Below are 18,452 nucleotides of genomic sequence, written 5' to 3'. Positions count from 1 at the left end.
ATACTGAGAGAGAGAGTGTGTGAATTTAATGCATCTTCATTCTCATATAAAACTAGTACAAAAGGCCCTGGCCGGTTGGCTCAGCGGTAGAGTGTCGGCCTGGCATGCGGGGGACCCGGGTACGATTCTCGACCAGGGCACATAGGAGAAGCGCCCATTTGCTTCTCCACCCCCCCCTCCTTCCTCTCTGTCTCTCTCTTCCCCTCCCGCAGCCAAGGCTCCATTGGAGCAAAGATGGCCCGGGCGCTGGGGATGGCTCCTTGGCCTCTGCCCCAGGAGCTAGAGTGGCTCTGGTCGCGGTAGAGCGACGCCCCAGAGGGGCAGAGCATCGCCCCCTGGTGGGCAGAGCGTCGCCCCTGGTGGGCGTGCCGGGTGGATCCTGGTCGGGCGCATGCGAGAGTCTGTCTGACTGTCTCTCCCCGTTTCCAGCTTCAGAAAAATACAAAAAAAACAAAAAAAACAAAAAAAAAAAAACCTAGTACAATGAAAGGAACACTGATTTGGGTCAGGAAGCATGGCTCTGAATTCAGAACCAATCACTTAGCAAATGGGGGACATCGGGCAAGTCAGTCAGATCCTTGTTCTGGGCCTCAGTGTCTTCCGTGAAACAAGGGAACTGGGCTGAAATCTCTTACCACTCTTTAACGTCACCATGTGTAAATGGGCTGATTCGCAGAGAAGGCAAAGCTTCAAGGTCTGTGGTGAGCCACAATGTCCTGCTCATTGCTTCATGAGGCTGCAGATGTGCTGATTGATCAGCATTATTTCATTTACAAGAAAGATGGCAAAGTCATCATCATCATCATCATCTGTGGGTTTAATATTACAACTCCCTTATCTGTACTACTTAAGTACTAATGGATTAAGTTTGAATTAAATACACTGTATAACTAGATGATATATCAGTTATTAAAATACAGAGAAAGACCCCTCCATCTTTGTAGATAGTATCTTGGGATTCTCTTGCTGTCTTTACCAAAATGAAAGCAGTGGTTTTAAAGGGACAGCACCTGAAACATCACAGATGAATAGGCAGCCCTCTGGAGCCCCCTCCTCTCCGGGTCACAGCGCTACACGGTAGCCCCACAGCAGGGCTGGTGCTGCAGCTGCTTGTGATGAAATTATGCATGTTGCTTCTGGTCTTTATATCCATTTCAAAGCGAATGAAACATTACAGGAACAATTATAAATAATTGAGATTGTAAAATCGCCAAGATTAAATTCTAGGTAGGACAGAAAATATCTCTTAATGCCACTTAGTCCTTTTCCTTTTGGCAAACCAAACTTCTTGGCTGGCGATCTGGACTTTCACAATAACACTGTCTAGTGTGTAACCCAAGCTTTGAAATGTTTTTCCTGCTCAAGTCACAGAAAAGAACCCCTAGAGTGGGAGGCTGCCAAGCCAGCGTTTTGGGTACTCCAGCCTTCCACAGTTCTCTGACTAGGGTGAATTTCTTCTCTGGTTTCTCTGCGCTAGTTATTAGGGCCTTCTTAACTGCAAGCTGCTGCCCGCCATGCGGACACCACTAAGAGCTTCTGCTTCATGTTCCTGCCTTTGCACCTAGACAGCCGCCTCCCTAGGCCTCCCTAGTTCCTCACTGATGTCATTGTGCCAGCCATTGACATGCTGTTGGGACAACCAGGGTTTTAGTCCATCTTATGTCATAATGAGTGATAATTACAGTTGAGATCTATCAGTCACCTCTTCATACCCAAGTTACTCCATTGTCCATCCTGTGCTCTCTATTTTATGGTTCCAGCATGACATCATTTTTTTTCTGTCTTGACTATTACAAATTTGCATTCTTCTTTGATTAACTACATCTACTATACTAATTCTTTATGTATTTTTCATCATGGTGAAGTATTTATGCTTATTTATGGTAGCATGAGCCAAAGAGAGTCCTTTCTTTATTGCATTTTTACTTTTTCCCTAAATTTAGTTACTAATCAGACTCTGAGCCCATATACCCAGTTACTATTGGTAAAAATGCTTTTCTTCAGCCTGACCAGGCGGTGGCACAGTGGATAGAGCAGGGGTCAGGAACCTATGGCTCGTGAGCCAGATGTGGCTCTTTTGATGGCTGCATCTGGCTCGCAGACAAATCTTTAATAAAAAAAATAATGTTAAAAATATAAAACATTGCCCTGGCCGGTTGGCTCAGCGGTAGAACGTCGGCCTAGCGTGCGGAGGACCCGGGTTCGATTCCCGGCCAGGGCACACAGGAGAAGCGCCCATTTGCTTCTCCACCCCTCCGCCGCGCTTTCCTCTCTGTCTCTCTCTTCCCCTCCCGCAGCCAAGGCTCCATTGGAGCAAAGATGGCCCGGGCGCTGGGATGGCTCTGTGGCCTCTGCCTCAGGCACTAGAGTGGCTCTGGTCGCAATATGGCGACGCCCAGGATGGGCAGAGCATCGCCCCCTGGTGGGCAGAGCGTCGCCCCTGGTGGGCGTGCCAGGTGGATCCCGGTCGGGTGCATGCGGGAGTCTGTCTGACTGTCTCTCCCTGTTTCCAGCTTCAGAAAAATGGAAAAAAAATAAAAATAAAATAAAATAAAATAAAACATTCTCATGTATTACAATCCATTCATTTCCTACCGCTCATGTTCACGGTTGCGGGTGGCTGGAGCCAATCACAGCTGTCCTCCGGGACAACACCAAATTTTTATTGGATAATGCATAACGTACTGCATTATCGTTGTGAGGTCAGAAAGTAAACATCCCTCCTTTCAATCAAGTAGTCAGCTAGCTAATTGCAGAAACCCTTTTGACGAAGAAGATGGCTAAAAGAAAAAAAGATGAGGAGTATCATACTTTTAAGCAGGAATGGACAGAGGAATTCGCCTTTGTGGGGAGAGCAGGTTCTGCAGTGTGTCTAATATGCAATGATAAAATTGCATCAATGAAATGGTCAAATATAAAGCGGCACATCGACACACACCATACTACATTTACATCGAAATATTCAGTGGGGGACAGCAGGAAGAAAGCATGTCAAGAGCTACTGTGCAGAGTGCAAGCTAGTCAGCAGCAACTCCATGTTCAGACCCAACAAGGTGACTGGAATTCGGCTAGCTTTGCTGGTGCTTTAACAATTGTGAAAAACGGAAAGCCATTCACAGATGGGGAGTATGCCAAAACATTCATACTTGATGTTGCCAATGAACTTTTTGACAACTTTTCAGATACAGACAAGATAATCAAACAAATAAAAGACATGCCTCTGTCGGCAAGAATTGTTCACAATCGTACCATCATGATGGTGAATCAAACTGAGGCAACACAAGTGAAGGACATAAATGCAGCACCATTCTTTTCTCTTGCTTTGGATGAGTCAACAGACGTAAGCCATTTATCCCAGTTCAGCGTGATTGCAAGGTATGCTGTTGGTGACACACTATGAAAGAGACAACAAGAGGGGAGGATTTATTCAAGTCTTTCACTGAGTTCGCTAAAGAAAAAAATCTACCGATGGATAAACTTATTTCAGTGTGTACTGATGGTGCTCAGTGCATGGTGGGGAAAAACAGAGGATTTGTAGCACTTCTTTGTGAATATGAAAAGAGACCCATCCTAAATTTTCACTGCATCCTACATCAGGAGGTGCTTTGTGCTCAGATGTGTGGCGAGCAGCTTGGTAAGGTGATGTCACTGGTCATTTGGGTGGTCAACTTTATTGTTGCCCGAGCTTTAAATGATCGCCAGTTTAAAACACTGCTGGATGAGCCCTGGCCGGTTGGCTCAGCGGTAGAGCGTCGGCCTAGCGTGCGGAGGACCCGGGTTTGATTCCCGGCCAGGGCACACAGGAGAAGCGCCCATTTGCTTCTCCACCCCTCCGCCGCGCTTTCCTCTCTGTCTCTCTCTTCCCCTCCCGCAGCCAAGGCTCCATTGGAGCAGAGATGGCCCGGGCGCTGGGGATGGCTCTGTGGCCTCTGCCTCAGGCGCTAGAGTGGCTCTGGTCGCAATATGGCGACGCCCAGGATGGGCAGAGCATCGCCCCCTGGTGGGCAGAGCGTTGCCCCTGGTGGGCGTGCCGGGTGGATCCCGGTCGGGCGCATGCGGGAGTCTGTCTGACTGTCTCTCCCTGTTTCCAGCTTCAGAAAATGAAAAAATGAAAAAAAAAAAAAACAAAAAAAAAAACACTGCTGGATGAAGTTGGGAATAATTATCCTGGTCTGCTTCCTCACAGCAATGTGTGTTGGTTGTCAAGAGGGAAGGTGCTCAGCCGTTTCGCGGCTTGTCTGAGCAAAATCTAAACTTTTCTTGAAATGAAAAACGTCGAGCATCCTGAGTTAGCTAACACTGAGTGGCTCCTGAAGTTCTATCTCGTGGACATAACTGAACATCTGAACCAGCTCAATGTGAAAATGCAAGGCATTGGAAATACAGTCTTATCCCTTCAACAAGCAGTGTTTGCATTTGAAAACAAGCTGGAACTCCTTATTGCCAACACTAAAACAGGTCGTTTACTACACTTTGAAAAACTGGAAGAGTTTAAAGATGCATGCACAGCAAGTGACCCTGCTCAACATCTTGATCTCCAGCAGCTAGCGGGCTTCACATCTAATCTCCTGCAGTCATTCAAAGCACACTTTGGAGAATTTCATGAGTGCACTCATCTTTTTAAGTTCATCACCCATGCACATGAGTGTGCAGTGGACAGCGCCGACCTGAGTTACATCTCCGGTGTCTCCGTCAGAGATTTTGAGCTACAAGCTGCTGACCTGAAGGCCTCAGACATGTGTGTAAATAAGTTCAAGTCACTGAGTGAAGATTTGGAAAGACTTGCACAACAGCAAGCAGAGTTGGCAAGCAAACACAAGTGGGGAGAAATGAAAAAACTTCAACCCGCGGACCAGCTGATTGTCAAAACTTGGAACGCGCTTCCCATCACATACCACACACTGCAGTGTGTGAGAATTGCTGTACTGACAATGTTTGGCTCTACGTATGCATGTGACCAGTCTTTCTCACATCTAAAAAACGTTAAGACCAACCTACGATCACGTTTAACGGGTGGAAGTCTCAACACCTGCATGAAGCTTAACTTCACCACGTATCAACCAGACTACAAAGCCATCAGCAAAACCATTCAGCACAAGAAGTCGCATTAATGGTAAGAAGTACTTTATTCATCATTGGTTAGCAACAGCATAACAACGTTATTAAAAAGAATTCAGAGACTTGTTGTACTTTAAAAGTGTTGGTCTTACATAAAATGCACACATTTACTTGTATTTAGTGTTAAATATATTGTATGACTCTCATGGAATTACATTTTAAAATATGTGGCATTCATGGCTCTCTCAGTCAAAAAGGTTCCTGACCCCTGGGATAGAGCGTCAGACTAGGATGCAGAGGACCCAGGTTCAAGACCCCGAGGTCGCCAGCTTGAGCGCGGGCTCATCTGGTTTGAGCAAAGCTCACCAGCTTGGACCCAAGGTCACTGGCTTGAGCAAGGGGTTACTCAGTCAGCTGTAGCCCCACGGTCAGGGCACATGTGAGAAAGCAATCAATGAACAACTAAAGTGCCACAACGAAAAACTGATGATTGATGCTTCTCATCTCTCTCTGTTCCTGTCTGTCTGTCCCTATCTATCCCTTTCTCTGACTCTCTCTCTGTCTCTGTAAAAAAAAAAAAAAAAAAAAATCAAGAATGCTTTCCTTCAGTAAAATGCAAGCAAGTATGATTGGATTGATTTTTACACAATATCTATGGTCAAATTAAACTGTATAATTCCTTACTCTAGCAATCATTGCTTAAAAGCCAATGTAATTGTATTTTAAAGTTTGTTTTTATTGTGGAAAACTTTAAATATATATGTATATATATATAGAATGGTATTGTAAACCCATATCATTTAGCTTCAACAATTATCAACACATAACCAATCTTGTTTCACCTATACCTAATTCTCCACTCCACTGCCCACTGCAACCTTGGACTATTTGAAGCAAAACCCAAATATATAATTTCATTCACAGTGTACTTGTTCTTTATGTAAGATACTATGTTTTAAAAATAATGTCTTCCTAGCCCTAGCCGATTGGCTCAGTGGTAGAGCATCGGCCCGGTGTGTGGGAGTCCTAGATTCGATTCCCAGTCAGGGCACACAGGAGAAGCGCCCATCTGCTTCTCCACCCTTTTCCCTCTCCTTTCTCTTCATCTCTCTCTTCCCCTCCTGCAGCTAATGCTCCATTGGAGCAAAGTTGGCCCAGGCTCTGAGAATGGCTCCAGTTGCAACAGAGCAACACCCCAGATGGGCATAGCATTGCACCCTGGTGGGCTTGCCGGGTGGATCCCAGTCAGGCACATGTGGGAGTCTCTCTCTGCCTCCCTGCTTCTCACTTCAGAAAAATACAACAACAACACAACAAAAAGAATGATGTCTTCCTGGCTGTGTAGTTCAGTTGGTTAGAGCATCGTTCAAACACGCCAAGGTTGTGGGTTTGATCCCTGTCAGAGCACATACAAGAATTAACCAATGAATGCATAAATAAAGTGGAACAACAAAATTGATGTTTCTTTCTCTCCCTTCCTCTATCTAAAATCAATTTTTTTTAAAAGAATGATGTCTTTGCCTAGTGTACAGCAGGTAATCTGGTCAGAAATTTTCCCATTAGCCTTTTGTAACTAATCACTTATTAATTTAATGAGTAACCTCTCAAGATTTTTTTCTCTTCTGCATAAGTGTATGACTATAAATACACATATAGTTATGTGTTTTTTTAGATATTATTCATTTTGAGAAAGAGAGAGAGAAGGGGGGAGGAGCAGAAAGCATCAACTCCTATATGTGCCTTGCCCGGGCAAGCCCAGGGTTTCGAACCAGCAAACTCACTGTTCCAGGTCAACGCTTTATCCACTGCGCCACCACAAGTCAGGCATATATAGTTATGTTTTATTTTTGTTTTAAAAGAGGGGTATCATATACTAGATTTTATTACAAAATTGCCTTCTACACTTATAAATGAATTATGGAAACGTTTTTATGACAAATCAGAGTTCTGCTTCATTCTTTTTAATAGAAGCAGAGTATTCTATTGGATGTATATGTCACAATATTTTAAACCAATGCTCTCTGCTTATGTTTGGGTTTCTTTTTGTTTTTTCCGTTAAAAACAGAGCTGAATGAACATCACTGTACTACACCTTTGGATTCCTGTGTATTTCTACAGGAGAGGTTTAGAGAAGGAATTGTTGGATTAGGAATCTTTTGAAATAAAATGGAACTTTCATAAGAATGGCTCTACCCTGTTTTTCCATACTGGTAGCTTGCTCTAACCTTTGCTCAAATTCTGAGTACAGATTTGAGGATCATATAGGTGAACAATCATGTCTTAGTTTAATGCTTAAGGAAAACAGGTAATAATATATTTGTTCTGAAAACCTAAAGGGTGTGTCAGAGTGCTGGGCAGTGAGTGCTTGTATGCACAACTGAAATCCCTAAGACCTCGCAAAAGCAGGCAAACCCATGAGAGAGATTGTTGCCAGGCTACAGACTCCAACAGAAGGCAGAAGAGATGGGTGGACAGGCAGGGGTGTCCGTCTGTGTGTAAAGGACAGTATAATAACAGTAATAATCCCGTACATTTGTACAACACTTTACAGTTTACACAGGGCTTTTACATCCATTTCTAATTTAGGTGACACAATAACCCTGTGTATAAATATGAACAGCCAAAAATAGACCATAGAATTTCCATGGTTGGACATTCTGGGTTCTAAAACAATGAAAATGTGGGAATAGGGTTATCCTGTAAACCACTAGACAAGATCCACTGATGGAACCAAAATGTTACAACCAAAGACGGTGCGGAAGCAAACTATCTGGCCTCACCAGGCAGAAGTAGTGGAGCGTTCCCCACGTGCTGACAAGCATCTCCCAAGAATGTGGAATGGATCACTGCCAAGACAGCTATGGAAGAGCCACTTGGAGAACTCATCAATGTTCAAATCTGCTGATCTAGCTCAAGAGATTCTGATTTCAGGGGATTTGAGGTGGAGTCCAGAAATCGCGCACTTTATTAAGCTCTCCTAGTGATGCAGATGTGCAGCCAAGTGTGTGAACCGCTGTTCTGGAAGAGTGTCTGGAGATTTTGTTCTACGGGTCTATGGTAAATTGGGGTTACTAAGAGGAAAAGGAAAAGAAGACCGGCCAGTCTAGCTGGGTACTCAGGTGGATAAGTGTTTTGACAAGAGGGGAGCTTCCTTTGACTGTAATTTCTAAAGACTTTCAAAAAAATATATACAAAGTTCCCCACCAAAAGCTGTTTTACAATATTGGAAACTGGGGGCTTGTGTGGCTATGGACAAAGTTCTGGCCTGGACAGGCATCTATTTTAGAGATGATCAATCCCTGGACTTAAAACTAGAAGACCCCTGATAGGGGTGAAGTTTACCTAAGTCCCAGTGATGACCTTGAACTGCGACCTCATCTCTCTGAACCTGTTTCCTCCTCTGAGAAATGCCGTTTCTCTCTCCCCATCCATCCTCTTCCTGCAGCGTCCTAGCCTGAGCCAGCTCTCAGCCTGAGTGAATTTCCCCTTCTTTCTCAGTCTTTTCTCTGTGTTCTTAGGTTGCTCACAGGAGCCAAGAATGTAAGCTTTTGTGTAAGTGTGTATGTTTGCATGAATAATTCCTATATATTTGGAAGACATATATAGGTATTCAAAATATACATATGTATAAACTTCCTACTTACTAGTCTTACCAGGAAAATTTGGAGCTCTTCATTGTTTCTTTTCTATCTTTTTTCTTTTCTGGCAAATGGATTTATGAACTAGCCTTGTAACTGAACACTTAAGGTAACCCGAAAAATGCTCTCCAGCCTGAGCGCTCACATTCACACATGTCATTTCATGCCACAGCATTTACAGTCTTCTCTGATCCTCTTGGTGCCCTTTGCCATAACTTTGTAATCACCGTGTTTATAAATATTGATGCTTACCCATGGAGCCAAAAGCTTGTAAAGTGAAAAGCAGAGCAAATGGAAATAAGGAGTTCGCACAAGGCTGTCACAGAGATTGAGGTTTTATGTAACCAAGCTGATATTTAATCTAATGGGGAAAATGGTTGTACTTGGGGATTTCCCTTCCTGAATGTCTGTAAACGCACCACAGTAAAAATGAAAACCACTGAACCCCTCTTCCATTCCTTTGTAGTGAAAACACTGTTCAATCCAGCCCCTGCCACGGCTGACCTGGACCCCCGGTTCTACACCCTCTCAGATGTGTTCTGCTGCAATGAAAGTGAGGTGAGGACAGTTTTGCTCATTCAATGAGAAACCAAAGACTTTCATGTGAGTGGACAAAGCAAAGAAGCAGGGCTAACCACATCAATTTCATTCCTGTGTATCTCGGGTCTACTGAAAAGAGATTTGGCAGTTGACAGGGTGTGGAGAAAGGAAAGTAGTGAGTCCTGGGAGGCTGGGGGCATAGGATTCCCTAAGTCAGCCCCATAATCTGGTACTTACCAAACCTCAGCTAATTTTAGTGCCCTCCCTGCCCTCACGCTGTTAGTGTTTTGTTTTAGTTTTTAATTATTCCATACTCTATGGACTAATTAGATTTAGAGTTGCCAGATTTAGCAAATAAAAATATAGGCTGCTCAGTTCAACTTGAATTCAGATACACAACAAGTAATACACTAAATGTCCTTTCACTGTATAAGTATCTGTTTATTTGAAATTCAAATTGAACTGGGCATTCTGTATTTCATCTAGCCCTAAATAATATGCCACCTCTGATGGGTTTGCTGCCTTCTCTTGTGAAGATCCAGTGACTGCACTGGTGGACACACGTAGGTTCTCCATGGATGTCATGGGAAGACCTTGGGGGCCACTCCATTAGGGGAGCACACTCTCAGCACAGCTCAGGGTCATAATTTATAGATATACAATAAATATCAATATATTCATATTGTGCCATTCATTCTGAAGCATTTTAGGTAGATAATTTTAATATTTCTCCCTTTCATAGGTAGATAGTTTTAGACCAGAGCTCTCTACCAACATTGGGAGGCAGGGCATATTGTACAATGCAACATGCAGAGAGAGAAAGTTAGTAATTAATGAACTACCCTGTAATTTTCCATCTGGTTTGAAGGCTGAATGATGGTTTCAAGGATTCCTTGACCTGCTTTTTTGTTAACTTCATCTCTTAGAACATAAAGTAAACAAGAAAGAAAACTGCCACAGAAAAGTAATGTTCACAAACCACAATATACTATGCAATATTTTTGAGCAACCACTATGGCCAGGCTTTGTACTAGGAAAAAGGAATTGTGAGAGATAGTGACCATTGCACAATAAGAGGTTAGATTACCCTTAATTGCCAAACTGCCTTAGATTTCCCTGCTAGATATGTACTTACAGAGCACTGTTTAATCTTCAAACACTAATCACAGCTCAAATTACTTATTCGATACTTCTCTCTTCTCCATTAGATTACTAGTCCTGTGAGAACCGGTACATCTGTCTTACTCATTATTGTATCCTCAGTAGCTATCCTAATGTGTATAGTTACCTATTGCTGCATAATAAATTACCGCAAAATTCAGTGGTTTTCAACAACAGTAACTATTGTCCCTCGTGGATTCTGTACATCAGAAACTGGCACAAAGCACAGCATGGCTTGTCTCTCTTCCACAATGTCTGGGGCCTGGAAGACTCGAGGGCTGAGAGCTGGAATCATCTGAAGCCTCCGTCAGTCTTCAGTCACATGCTTACTGTCTGATGCTGGCTGTTGCCCAGAACACTAACACATGGCCTCTGCCTGTGGCCTGGGCTTCCTCACAATATGGAAGCTGGGTTTCAAGATCCAGTATCCAGAGAGAGAGAGAGAGAGAGAGAGAGAGAGAGAGAGAGAACTAGGCAGAACACATGTTGCTTTTTATTTTTTGTTTGTTTGTTTTAAGTGAGAGGACAGGAAGATAGTGAGACAGACTCCTACATTTGCCAGGACCAGGATCCACCCAGCAACCCCTGTCTGGTCCACTTAAATCAACTGAGCTAATTTTAGCACCTGAAGCTGATGTGCTAGGACCAACTGAGCTATTCTTAGCACCCAGGGCCAACGCTCAAACCAATCAAGCCACTGGCTGCAGGAGGGGATGAGGGAGAGAAGGGAAAGAAGGAGAGGGAGAGAAGGAGATGACCGCTTCTCCTGTGTACCCTGACCAGGAATCGAACCCAGGATGTCCATACAGCAGGCCAACACTCTATCCACTGAGCCAGCTAGCCAGGGCCACATGTTGCCTTTTATGACCTGGCTTTGGAAATCACACAGCATCTCATCTGACTCATTCTATTTATTAAGGCAGGAAAGTTTACCTTGGTCCCTCACCTTTCGATGGAAGACTGTCATTGTCACAGTGTGAAATGAACATGTATGATGTTATATACTATATTGATACAGCTATCTGTATAAATTACCATGTGTAATACTGTACCTGGCACATAGTTGGCACCTAGTAAATCCTTAATGAATGAATGAATGAATGAATAAATGAATAAATAAACTCTGGTCTTTAAAAAAATTGATCTGAAAAACATAATAGAAAAAAGAAAAACTTTACAAGCTTAACATTCTCATGGGTGACTTTTAATCAGAATTATAAGCCAAATTCATGCTTTAAGATACTCTCTCTGCTCCACACACAAACCACTGATATATAAATATAGAAAGAGATAAGGAAATGATACTCGCAGGCTCAAAACAACTCCAGAGATCAGAAATGGAACAGAATCACAGAGCATTCAGCCTGAGGTGTGTTTCCTCCAGTCCTAGAAGTAGGTAGAAGTGGTGGTAAGTGTGCTTCCTATGAGTAATGGGCACTAAACATGTGCCACTAATGGGAGCCTGGAGCAACACCCACTACTAGAACCAGAGATGCTGAGCGCAGGCTCCCCTGCTAACAAAAGAAGGTAGAGAAAGCTGCCAAGACTACAGCCTATCTAAGGCTCCCAGACTGCGGAAACAGGAGGACAGAGATACTACCTGTGGTCAGGAAGGAAACCAAGCCAGCTGCTGACTTTAGTAACTGGATTGGCCGTGTCACCAACAGCACCAGAACAGGAGCTCCATATTGCCGACATAAAACCTAGCTCTGCTTTAGAGATCCTTAGAGGCCCGACAGATGGAACTAGAGAACCTTGTAAAGGCATTATTTTTTATGTTCAGATTTTTCATTAAAGAATAGTTTTTTAATAGGTTTTTAGAAACCACAAGAAGTCAGTGTTTCTGAAAATAGATCAACTCACCAGATATAACTGATCCCAGTAATGTAGGGCAATGAAAAACATTTTTAAAACAAAAAAGAAAGTGACCTCAAAGCATGACCAACTCAGACTGAAAGAGTCCATTGAGAAAAAGATGGTAAGGGAGGACATGTTCAAGTTCATGAAACTTGTGTTACTGGGAACACTGAGGTCTAGAATGAGCAGACACTGTGGGATCATTTACAGGCAACAAAAGGGTTAATCAATCTGGCCATAATTAGAGCAAGCTAGGAAGAGATAGAACCATTCTTAGAAAGAGATAGTAAGTACATGGTTAAATTGTAATACACAAAAGACAGAATTTGGTTATAAACTTTTTTAGTCAAAAAGTATATAATGCATCTAGTCCAGTGATTTTTCAGCCACCTATCTCAGAACCACAGAAGTTCCTCAGAGCTGCTGGAGGGGTGCTAGGAGGTGAGGAAGCAGGGCTACAACCCCCGGCCCCTACTTCAGCCAGAGACCTTTCGTATTCTGGGAGAGAACTGCTGATCCTGTGTGAGCCCCTCATTTTCTAACGTAGGTTACTGGGAGAGGTCCCAGTTAGTAAGGAGTAGCGATCTGAATGTCAAAGCATTGCTTTTCTGTTGCACATCAGTGCCTCTCCTACACTGCTTCCATCTTCTCTACCAAAAACACACTAAGACATGGGCGGTACGTAAACACGGAGAGCTGTAACCAGTCATATGTAAAACCATTATGGCCCAAGAGTGGCCATGGGGAATTACGTCCTGACATGTGAAATTACAGGTGTGATTTATAGAATTGAAATCATTGGCGGTGGCCCCTTTCTCATTTCCTCCCTCCCCCTTTCCTCTTTGTTTTGTAGGATTCTCTTTGTTCCCCCACCTCTTTATTCTGAAAAGTATTGTCCATACACCCAGAAAAGCTGGAAGAGCAATACAGAGAACACTCCCCCTCTTCACCTGAACAGTTGTTAACATTTTGCTACGTTTACTTTTCTGAGCCAGTATCTCCCAGAGCTCTTTATTGCACTGGTTGTCATGCAAAATAAGGAAGACATTTTTTTAGGAGAACAAATCTAATGTGGAAGTGGACTCAGTTTTCTTTTCTCACCACTGTTTCTTTTCACTTTGTGTGTTGCAGGCTGAGATCCTAACCAGCCTGGCGGTCAGCAACCCCGCGGACGCCGGGAAGGCCGCTCTGGCGCTGGTGGAAAGGGGCTGCCGGGTCGTCATCGTCACCTTAGGTGCTGAAGGGTGTGTGATGCTGTCACAGTCAGACCCTGTCCCCAAGTACATTCCTACGGAGAAAGTCAAGGCTGTGGATACCACGGTAGGTTTTTAATTTCAGAATCATTTTTGGCCCTTAAAACCATCATTTAGTTACTAAGATTCTGTACTTTCTTTTTGGTGGGGTAGGGTAGGGATCATGAGGTAACAGTTCCAGGGGTGATGTGGTAGAAAAGAAAACCAGCCAACCAGGCAAGAGAACCATAGCCTAATCCCTCTCTAACCCACTGCAGTACTTTCTATAAGTCATTTGGGCTCTGAGCCTCAGTTTTCTCATCCGTAAAATTGGAATACCAGCAAAATTGTATCTTTATTACTTATATTCATTTATTTATTCAACAAATATTCACTGAATACCTATTATATGCCAGGCATATATTAAGTGCTAGGGCTATCATGACAGACAAGGCATCTCTGCCACTGAGGGGCTTAGGTTTCAGAGAGTAAACAAATCACCAGGGCTCACAAGCTTCATGTGGAATGGAAGAGCAAGGAGCACTGGTTAGCAGAGATCATTCTTTCAGCAGCAAATAATAACAGCTGACACTTCAAAATGTGGATAAAGCCTGACCTGGGGTGGCGCAGTGGATAAAGCGTTGACCTGGGAACGCTGAGGTGACCGATTCGAAACGCTGGGCTTGCCTGGTCAAGGCACATATGGGAGTTGATGCTTTCTGCTCCTCCCCCTACTCACTCTCTCTCTCTCTCTCTCTCTGTGTCTCTCTTCTCTCTAAAAAACCAAAAACAACTGAATAACATTTAAAATATATATATGTATATATATATATTTTTTAAACATCCAAATGTGGATAATTTATCAAAAAAGACACCTAAGAAGATCTGATGAAGTGGATATGATACAAATATGCTTTGAAAAACAGATAAGTGCAAGACCTGCTCTTATAACGTGAAGTTACGTTGTCATTGCCTTTCAGTGGGCTTCATCGGGCATTCGATGAATTGTACTTGGCATTGTTATTTTCCTCATATTTAATCATTTGTGAAACCATTCATTTTTTTCTGTTTTGTCAAGAAGGACAGTAACCTGAATTTGAAAAGTTTCCTATTAGTTCTGAAACTGACCCTACATTAGACTAAAGCTATGCCAGGTCCTAAACTAAAGCAGAAGAGTTTATTCTTCTCCTGCTAGAAACTCAGTGAAGGGTCCTTGTGAAGACGCTGGACCTCTGTGGGGACCCAGAAGCAGCTTAGACTCAGCTTTCTGAGTCTGTGTCACTCATGACTCTTTACTCATAAGCAGAAGCACAACCCAAATGGGCTTACACAGAAAAAGGGATTTATTTGGTGCACGTAATTAGAAATTCAGAAGAATGGCAGAATGCAGAGGTGAACTCGTGTCATTGGCACCCGCCCGCTCTCTCCCTGTCAGCCCTGCAGCCTTGCATTGAGCACAGGCAGGGCCCCTCCGGGTGACAGTCCCTGGCAGCTTCCTGCCCACACTGTGCCCTGCATCATGCCCCCATCTCTGGTGTCAAATAAAAATCAAAGAACTCTTATCAGAGGAGGAGAAGTGGATGCTAGTCAGACAAAAATGACCAAAGCCTACCACAGAACACGCATTTGGAAATGCACTGCCTGGGCCTGCGACTAAATGACCAAGAGACCGCCCATGGACATGCTCCAGTTCCAATCAGTGGTAATCAGTGCTGGGGTTCAGCTGGTTCACGCCGGTTTGGCAGAACCAATACCTAATTTTTTGTTGAGTTCGGCAAACCGGTTGTTAAAATGGCACTTGTAACCAGGGTTCTCTCTAAGGTGGGCGTCTGGGCAGCCACCCAATGTGAAAATCACAAATTTACATTCCTTACTTTTTTTTTAATGTTCATCTGTGCAACAATGTATTTAAGAGCCTGTAGTAATGTTCATTCTGTCCATAGGAGAAAAAAATTGGACAGAACTATGCTTTTAATATTTATTTATTCATTTCATAAAACTCACTATACCTTTGATGAAATACTGCACTTTAATTCCCTCATGTTTGTTACTTCAGTAAACAAACATATGACATAAAAAGTGTCAAACAATCAGAGGGTGACAAGATATCATTTGAGGCCTGACCTGTGGTGGCGCAGTGGATCAAGCACCGACCTGGAATGCTGAGGTCGGTGGTTCAAAACCTTGGGCTTGCCAGGTCAAGGCACATATGGGAGTTGATGCTTCTTGCTCCTCCCCCCTTCTCTCTATCTCTCTATCTTTCTCCCCTCTAAAATGAATAAATAAAAAAAAAAAAAAAAGATATCATTTGAAATATCTTAAGTAACAGTTTTATTGTTTTTTTATCAGGTATTATTTAATATTTTTATTAATATTTTAAAACTCTTCCTTATAACATAATCTAGTTTTGTATACCTCTTTTATTGTTCTTATTTAAGTATTAAATGCATGAAATAATAAACTACCTTTCAGTATATCTTCTTTTATATTCAAAACAGTCATTAGGGCAGAGAACTGGTTGTTAAGTTATTTGAATCCCACCAGTGGTAGTAATAATCTCAGAGTAATTTCCTGTTGAAGGATTGGATTTCATAGATCACAACAGATGACAGCTTAGAACATCCTATATACAGCAATGTGCACAAAGGAAGTTTTCACTTTGTTTTGTGCCCTTTCATTTGGCTTCTTAGCTCTCGCAGTTAATTTTTAGGTTTCAGGAAAGGTGAAACAGAGTGAGAGTCAGAGGAGGGACAGATTCACACTTGGAGGCAGGAGACAGGAGATGGGCCCGGGAAGATCAGGGCACTGGCTGGGGATCAGCACGTTTTTTCCAGAAAGGGCCGTATAGTCAAGTTTTAGGCTTCTCAGGTCATGTGCATACACGCTCTGTCACAACTACTCAACTTTCATGCCTGGGAGCATCTATAGACAATTTTGCCATCAGAGTTAAGATGGTATTTCGCCTGACCAGGCAGTGGCGCAGTGGATAGAGCATCAGACTGGGATGCGAGGACCCCGGTTCGAGACCCCGAGGTCACTAGCTTGAGCATGGGCTCATCTGGTTCAAGCAAAGCTCACCAGCTTGGACCCAAGGTCGCTGGCTTGAGCAAGGGGTTACTTGGTCTGCTGAAGGCCCATGCTCAAGGCACATATGAGAAAGCAATCAATGACCAACTAAGGTGTTGCAACGAAAAACTGATGATTGATGCTTCTCATCTCTCTCCATTCCTGTCTGTCTGTCCCTATCTATCCTTCTCTCTGACTCTCTCTCTGTCTCTGTAAAAAAAAAAAAAGATGGTATTTCATTACAACTGGATTGTTTGTTGTTTTTTTTTTTTTTTACAGAGGCAGAGATAGACAGGGACAGACAGACAGGAACAGAGAGAGATGAGAAGCATCAATCATCAGTTTCTCGTTGCGCGTTGCGACTTCTTAGTTGTTCATTGATTGCTTTCTCACATGTGCCTTGACCGTGGGCCTTCAGCAGACCGAGTAACCCCTTGCTGGAGCCAGCGACCTTGGGTCCAAGCTGGCGAGCTCTTTGCTCAAGCCAGATGAGCCCGCGCGCGACCTCGGAGTCTCGAACCTGGGTACTTCCGCATCCCAGTCCGACGCTCTATCCACTGCGCCACCGCCTGGTCAGGCACAACTGGATTGTTTTAAGTTGGCATGTTAGTTGGAATCACCATTGCAATCACTAGAGCAAGGACAAAAAATAATAATTCTTAAAATGAAAATAAAATAAAGAAGACAATTAAAATGGTACACTAGAAAATATCTGATACAAAAGACACAGTAATGGAGGAATAAAGAGGCTACTGGAAGATATGCTATTGTAAATGGAAGGCTACAACCAGGGCAGTGAAAGGTGTGAGGTCTGGGAAACAGCGATGTGGCCCAGGAGAGAAGTCAGGGGTGAGGACACAAAGTTCCAGGGCAGCAGCTGTGCAGCAATCCCCCGACCGTTCAGTCCAGGGCAGGCAGATAAGTGTAGGGCACTAGGAGGAATGTCTCCCAAGGGGAAAAAAAGGGAAAAGAAAGAAATAGTGGGATAGCCATATGTTTGAATATGTTTTCTTACAGACTTTGAGGGTGGAGTACTAAATAATATGTAGGAAATTGAGGAATTTTTTTAAAAAAGAGGCAAGTTTTTTCCTCTTGGTTATCTGGAGTCTAAGGGGAAAAAGTATGATTAAGTAAATATAATCTTAGTACAGCACATGACTATGAATTCATAGCCATAACAATGTAAGCGCCAATTACAGATTTAACCAAAAATGGAGATTATAATCATATTGTGAAGCTTGAAAGGAAAAGTGAGTATGTATTTGTGTGCCCCTGGGGAAAGAGGAGAGAACTAAATGCTCATCTTCCATAGTTGGAATTTGAGAGAGAATATCTAAAACTGATTTTAAAAATAGTGGCATAAAGCATATTACCAGAAATAGAAGATAAATACCAGAAGAAACCACTAAAAGAATTTAAAGTATTTGCCTCATGGAAATGGTTGTGGAGAGAGATGGGGCATTTACACATTGAGCCTTGTCTTTTTAAACTGTGTGTATGGATGGCTGTTTCTTTTTAAGTGACAAGACATAATGAGATACCACGTCATACCCACTGGGATGGCTATAATCAAAAATAGATCATAACAAGTGCTGACTAGTATGTGAGAAATCAGAACCCTCAAACAATGCTGGTAGGAATATAAAATGGTGTAGCCACTTTGGAAAACAGTCTGGAAAAGCTTCAAAAAGTTAAATTTAGAGTTAGTTACAATATGACCTAGCAATTCTACTCTTATGTATATACCCAAGAGAAATGAAAACATATGTTCACATAAAAACTTATACATGAGCCCTGGCCGGTTGGCTCAGCGGTAGAGCATCAGCCTAGCGTGCGGAGGACCCGGGTTCGATTCCCGGCCAGGGCACACAGGAGAAGCGCCCATTTGCTTCTCCACCCC

The 18,452-nt window shown here is 43.1% G+C and overlaps 1 protein-coding gene across 1 annotated transcript in view; it reads left to right on the top strand.

Moving 5' to 3' along the window:
- RBKS (ribokinase) overlaps positions 1-18,452 on the top strand; it is a 105,921-nt gene that overhangs the window by 54,667 nt on the left and 32,802 nt on the right. Inside the window, exons 6-7 of the mRNA XM_066266798.1 lie at positions 9,163-9,254; positions 13,386-13,574. Of these exons, the coding sequence (XP_066122895.1) occupies positions 9,163-9,254; positions 13,386-13,574 (281 nt within the window). The remainder of the gene's footprint in view (positions 1-9,162; positions 9,255-13,385; positions 13,575-18,452) is intronic.

This window comes from Saccopteryx bilineata, chromosome 3 (assembly GCF_036850765.1).
Source record: "Saccopteryx bilineata isolate mSacBil1 chromosome 3, mSacBil1_pri_phased_curated, whole genome shotgun sequence".
NCBI classification, from domain to species: Eukaryota; Metazoa; Chordata; class Mammalia; order Chiroptera; family Emballonuridae; genus Saccopteryx; species Saccopteryx bilineata.
Note: the sequence above shows the minus strand (reverse complement) of the source record. Positions and strands in the feature narration are given on the sequence as shown.